The 6,088-nt window shown below is 35.8% G+C and overlaps 1 protein-coding gene across 2 annotated transcripts in view; it reads left to right on the top strand.

The window, feature by feature from the left end:
• The first annotated feature begins 402 nt into the window (after positions 1-402).
• TTC3 (tetratricopeptide repeat domain 3) overlaps positions 403-6,088 on the top strand; it is a 62,863-nt gene continuing 57,177 nt past the window's right edge. The window contains exons 1-4 of one of the 2 annotated variants that reach the window (XM_026856988.1): positions 403-486; positions 3,460-3,505; positions 4,688-4,820; positions 5,158-5,245. In XM_026856988.1, coding sequence (XP_026712789.1) covers positions 412-486; positions 3,460-3,505; positions 4,688-4,820; positions 5,158-5,245 — 342 coding nt within the window. In that variant the 5' untranslated portion in view covers positions 403-411. The remainder of the gene's footprint in view (positions 487-3,459; positions 3,506-4,687; positions 4,821-5,157; positions 5,246-6,088) is intronic. The other variant, XM_026856980.1, reaches the window with a different exon arrangement.

The raw sequence follows: 6,088 nt of genomic DNA, 5'->3' as shown, positions 1-6,088 counted from the left end.
GGGCGGCAGAGGGCCGCGGGGCCTGGGCGGGAGCGGGGCCGCCGCCGGCTCTGTCACATGGGGCTGCCCGGCCAGAGGGCGGGGTGTTGAACCCCGCTCTCCCGGCGTGTGGCTGCAGCTCCTCAGGTGCTGACCCCTCAGCCGGCTGGCAGAAGCTGCCCGTCCCTCTCTCGCCTGTCTGTCAGGTGCGAGGGAGCGTGCCGGAGTGCTGTCGGGCGTCAGCGGCTTCCCAGACTGTCGAGTTAACCAGCCCTTTCCAACATTAACCTATGCTGTGTGCAAATAAGAACACAATGTTTTTCATGAAGCTTTTAAAGTGCCATTTAATGTGATCAAGTCCTGCAAAAGCACATGTTATTTGCTTTCTCCTCATGTATTTTTCATCTAACTTCTCTTTCAGGATCATGTACCATGGGTGAACCTATATCTGAATCTGGGTTTGCAGCCTCAGCTTTCTATGCTCTTGATAAATCTTGCTGTGAATTGGTAAGTAGCTTTGAAACTAGAGGAGAAACTTGCAAGATCCTCCAGTGGGGTTTATACCCAGATCTGATCTACAGATTAATTGCTAGTGTTGATTAATTCAGGCTGATGCAAAAGTACCTTACACTGCTGTATGTTACTCACTTGCCATACTAAATTGTGGTAGAGCATAGAGACTGTGTGTCCTCTATCAGGCAAGTTCTGCTGAATGCATGTACAACTATGTAAAACTAAACAGGGATGATCCTGTTAGCAGAACTTCACCAATCTGTTGGCTGTGTATCCGGGCTGTATTTGGGATGATATAGCTCAGAGTCACAGATTCAGTTCTTTCAATTGCAAAGCATTGCAACTTAGTTGATGTAAGTTCAAGTTGGCAAATTAACTGCAGCATGTTCACCTATTCCTTGTTCTTGTCATCTCAACAATTTTTTTTGTAGTTCTTTGTGCCCAATAAGGCCCCTACTTATTTAGCTGTTTCTTTTATTAAATAAACTGTAGCCCTCTTCTGCTTTAATACTTCCAGAATTGCTTTCCTTGACTCTTATTTTCCACTTCTTGCTGTGCTTAAGGAGTCTTAGAAGACACTGTGGTAGTTAATCTTCCTGTTGCTTGGAAAGTTCAGTCAAGAGTTATTTATCCTAAGTGTTGCTGCTGCAAAATAGGAGCTAGCTGGCCTACTGTTCTTTGTAGAAACAAAAACTACAGGTAAATTGAATTTCTTATTTGTAAAGCTGTATCTTTACAAGGGACCATTATCAGTAGTGAGTCTCATTGGAAATTGTTTATATTAATAAAGATTTTTTTTGTGCTGCGAACGAAATGAAGTACTTTTAAAAGTTGTGTCAGCATAAGTTACTAGACACTTTATCCCCTAAGGTGGTGTGTGCGCTCTGTTACGGAAAGAAAGGCCTTGATTCTGTGCAAGCGCTAACTCTTGGTTTTCAGGTTTGCCTTAGTGTGAATACCACCTGGGCTTGACATATAGAGGAGGTGTGTGTGTGCTTTGTTTTTGTTTTTTTTTAAAATATTGTAGCAAAATCCATGCTATGGAGTAAAGGAGAGTTTCAGTCATCTTTCAAGATGAACTGATTTTGAAATAAGAGATAATTTTTTTTCCTCTTTGTTATCGAGTGTCCTGGTCTGTTAAGCATCAATGTTCTAATTTATTTTTGAGAGTAAGCCTTGATTTAATATGTAATATTGTAATAGTTCAGAAATGCTGCTTTGGGTGAAATTATGTGATTGCTTGTTATCACTTTAGGTCAAGTTAGTAAATCGTCATTGCACAGCATGCTAGCATTTCCAGGAAGTCTGCCAGAAAGAATAAATGTTTGCTAAAGAAACTTTGAAAGATGTGTTTGGTAATCAGTTTGGTTTTATTCTTTTCTCCAGTCATATTCTTTAAAATGGTAGTGTGGAATACATAGACATGATATCTAGTATTTATTAAATGACACATGTATAATGTTTGTTAACATAATAGATTTTGTAGGGATCAGTAAAACAGAACAAAGTCATTTATTCTTCAGCTTGAGAGGCTCATATGGAGCACTATGTTTTAAACTAAGTATTGGTACAGTATGCTTCCATGAAGTAGAAGATCAACCATTCCACTTACTTTGATATGTATGTATTTAGTTAAATATACGGGTGCTAATGGTCAGAATGTTTTGGGGGTTTTTTTGAAAACCTATGTTATCATCTTAAATGTGTTTCCTTAGGTATTCTTGAATGTTATATGCTGCCTAGTACCCGATTTTGAATTATTAATTAGAATACTATTCTAGTATGGTTTAATATATTGTTTAAACTAGTAAAAATCTTCCTATCTATTAATAACTATTAATCTATGGACATTTTTGAACGGATATGCAGGTTAACATTTTTTTCATAAGACAGCAACCAAACCATTGTATTAATTCTAGTAAATGAGCTTTTTTTCCCCGTTGTTTTTTTGTTTGCTCTTTGGCTGTGCTTAATGTGAATTATAAAGATTAGATCCAGAGAGGTTTGTCATTTGGTAATGCAGAACGTTGCAGACTTCAAGTTTCCTTGTTTTCCTCAGAAAATCATTGCACTAGTGCAAAAACATGTGGGAGAATGAGGAATACCAATAGTATTTTATTCATATGGAAATGGGGTTGGGGGGAAAAAGCATGGGAGCATTTACTTAGCTCAGATTGGTCTTGGAAGATAGTGACATGCTGATGAGCATTGAATGAGCAGTTTTAACATTTTATAAAAAGCTTCTGTTCAGAATGAGTATATAGAAGGTACATAGAAATAATTTTCCTGTTTAGATCCGTGGTGTATGCATGAGTATTTTAGTTAATTACTAAATAATTATAGTTTATAGTAGTTAACTAAATAATTGTAGTTAATTATCAATTAATTTTGTTAACTAATGTATTTGCATTAGTTTTTTAGTTTGCATCAGGAGAACATTTTTGAAACAAATATCCCAGTTGTCCCCGTTTTTCATATTTTGGCTTATGTTGTGAAGAGGTAGTGGAGTGTGCTAGTGGGATTTATTGGGGATGAAACTAATCTGGAAGGTGTTTTTCAAGAGTATAGGTAATGTGCATCAACCACAAATGGGAGCTCTGTCCATGGGACTAGGGACTAGATTTGAACCAGTGCAAAGTAAAACCCCTTGAAGAGCATATCGTGTGATGTAGAATGCTTGGTACCAAATACTTTGCTTCATAGATTGATTTTTTGTTTAATCATGCTGCTTGCTTATGAAGATGTAATCATAGACATCTTTTATACCAGTCTAAGTATGTTCAATAATTGCCTTTTCTTGAGAAAAAGCATTGGTGACAGAACGTAGAAATCACTTCCATTCCTTTCTTCCCTGATGTAAACAGTTTATATTGGTTTAATATTTAGAAACAGTTAAGCAATCATTCTTTATAGGTAGTGTAACACATATGCAAGATGTGCAGTGTTAAAAAACATGTTTATCTCCAGGGTCACGGAGTGTTTGTACAGCAGTCACCGCATAAGCCTAAAACAGGTATGTAAACTGAACCAATATTACATAACTTTCTAATGCACTTTTCTTGCTGTGTTCAGATCTTTTGATTGCTATTTCACTTTTTTCCTTATTTTGTATAAAATAAATAGAAAATTTTTACTTTTCAGCAGAAATATTGGCATGTTCTTTTACACTCGAAGAATTCTCATCTTTTTGTCTTAATGTAATGTGCAAAAGACTGCTATATGTTTGTGATAGCAGTGTAAATACTCAATAATATGTACATATATGCAGTCAGGGTTATGAGGATGGAGTTTGAAGGCTTGTGTTCATAAGCAGTGTTTTAATTGTAGCTATGTTTTAGCTGTACAGGTCTAAAGACACCTTCAAGTTGATCTTTGTAGGCAAAGTTTTGCAGTGATAATATTTTTTTAAAAAAATTAATAGTTGCAGAAAAGCAGGTGGCTTGAGTATATCGAGTTCTTCAAAACTTTTATTCACTATACAAATGGTAACCTGTAATATGTAGGAAACTCGGATGAACACAGCCAGCTGTGTAAAATGGATTTTTACATATATTCAGATTCTCAGATAACCATGCTTCTGCTCTGAGAGTACTTGATGTCACCTCAATAGACTAATAAGGATCTTTACCTTTTAAAGACAGTATCTCAGGGAAATAGATTATATTTTTGAAAGAGCAATGCATCACACACATGGCCTTTAGAGAAGAAAAGAATATTGCTGATCTTTTTGTACTATGTTGCTGTGTGCCACATTACTCTGGATTTTTTGTAGAAAATAATTAAATGGGTACAGTTAAAAGAGGTTCATGTTTTATTTTGGAAGTAGAATCCCTTAGCCATTAAAGGGCTCACAGCCCTTGTTAGGCTCCTCATTTAGAAGCAGGCTGCATTTATTTGTTTATAATGTTTTTATATCAAGACGATTCAGAGTACAGGCAGTTACTTAAGCAAGAAATGTAAAGACTGCCAGCAGGTCCCTATTTTTACCTCTGTATAAATTCTCTCTTCCCTTTCAATTTATTAAAAAAACCTCAAGTTGACAGATGTGTTTGGAGTGTTCAAGTTTTCTTGTTTTGTTTAGGTAGTACTTAGGAATACAGTATGGAAATATCTCATGGTTTTGAATGTTTATTTGGCCTTTGATTACTTGTAATGCCTGAATTTTGTAGTCTAATTCCTAACTGTTTTCTTGAAGATGTTGATCCCTGTGAAGTGTGGTGCAGTCAACCAGTTGACATACTACGAGAATATTGCAATGTTATTAAAATACGCATCTTTTGGCCTCTTCTCTTCAAAAGTGAAAGTAATTATTTGGTAGCCGATTGGAGGTAAGTAATCATGTTCTTGAAGTGATTTCATCAACCTTTACTTCTTTTGTTGTTTTTTACCTGTGAAAGATCATTATATACTAGTCAATAAATTGTGTACAGGAATGTTTTTATCGGTGAGCTAAGTTAGTTAAGGTCAGAAGGCATAGTTCTTGAATACACAGAAGAAAATACTAAGAATGAAGTTTGGCATCTAAGTGTGTATTTATGTACTTAAATGTATGCGTTTTATTTCAAAAGTATCTTTTGATATACATCTAATTACTGTAAATACTAGTGATTAAGACCATGTAACACAGTATTATTTTTCTAAATGATAACTGGTTCTGGTTTTAAGCAATTCACAGATTTTAGACCGGCATTGGAAGAGACTCTGTGATTTAGAGGTTTTGGAAGACCTTGTTGATTTAATTAAAAAAGTTGTTGTAAGTACTATATTTTAACTTTGTGTAAGTTTTCAAGTATAATAGGTTAATTAAATCTGTACCTTATGCATCTTGGGATTATATCAAATTAGATGTTTCCTTTTTCTGGAGTGAATAAATTATCTGATGGTTGAGTTGCAGTTTTCTAGCAAGTGTGTCATAGGCTTTATTACAGTTGAGCTAACTTACTAAATATTTGCAGAGTCAATGATACAGTTGACTGGGGCCCTTGTAAATTGCTAAGAAAGGGAGTCATATCAGTGAGAAAAATGGCACCATTCCTGGATAAAAAAGTGAAATAAATTTTTCCAACTCAGTTATTTTTCCCTCATTTATCAAATTATATTTAAGGTTTGCTATTGTTGTTGACTTAAAACAGAAACATAAGAGTGCAGAGGAGAGAATGACATAAGAAATGTTCTCAGCAGCTGAAGGGAATAGATTTTATTTTATTTTTAATTTAGGTATGACACATCTTTAAAAAAATAATTTGTTGAAATTCTGTGCTCAATCCCAACCTATGCTTTTCCAGTCTACCTTACTGCTATATGACTTTCTATGATTAGGTATTCATGTGCTGTATTGATCTTGTGGATTTATACTTACGCTGTTTTGCTGCTTCGTCCTGCAGACTGAGTGCTCTGTTTTCACCTTCTTGTACTTCAGGATGTTTCTGCAGTTTTTCCGTTTTGTCTCATGTCATGGGTTCTTTGTGCTGTTTCCTCCCTGGTAGTCTCCCATTCAATCTTTAGATGAGAGGGTCTGTGTTTATTGCCATCTCCCTGTTTACCTCTGCTTCCCTCTTCTTAACTTCCTCAGCCTGTGTCTCCCTCTCCATGTAAA

Source organism: Athene cunicularia (genome assembly GCF_003259725.1).
Source record: "Athene cunicularia isolate RWA chromosome 1 unlocalized genomic scaffold, athCun1 chr1_part1, whole genome shotgun sequence".
NCBI classification, from domain to species: Eukaryota; Metazoa; Chordata; class Aves; order Strigiformes; family Strigidae; genus Athene; species Athene cunicularia.
This window is presented reverse-complemented; position numbering and strand designations above follow the sequence as displayed.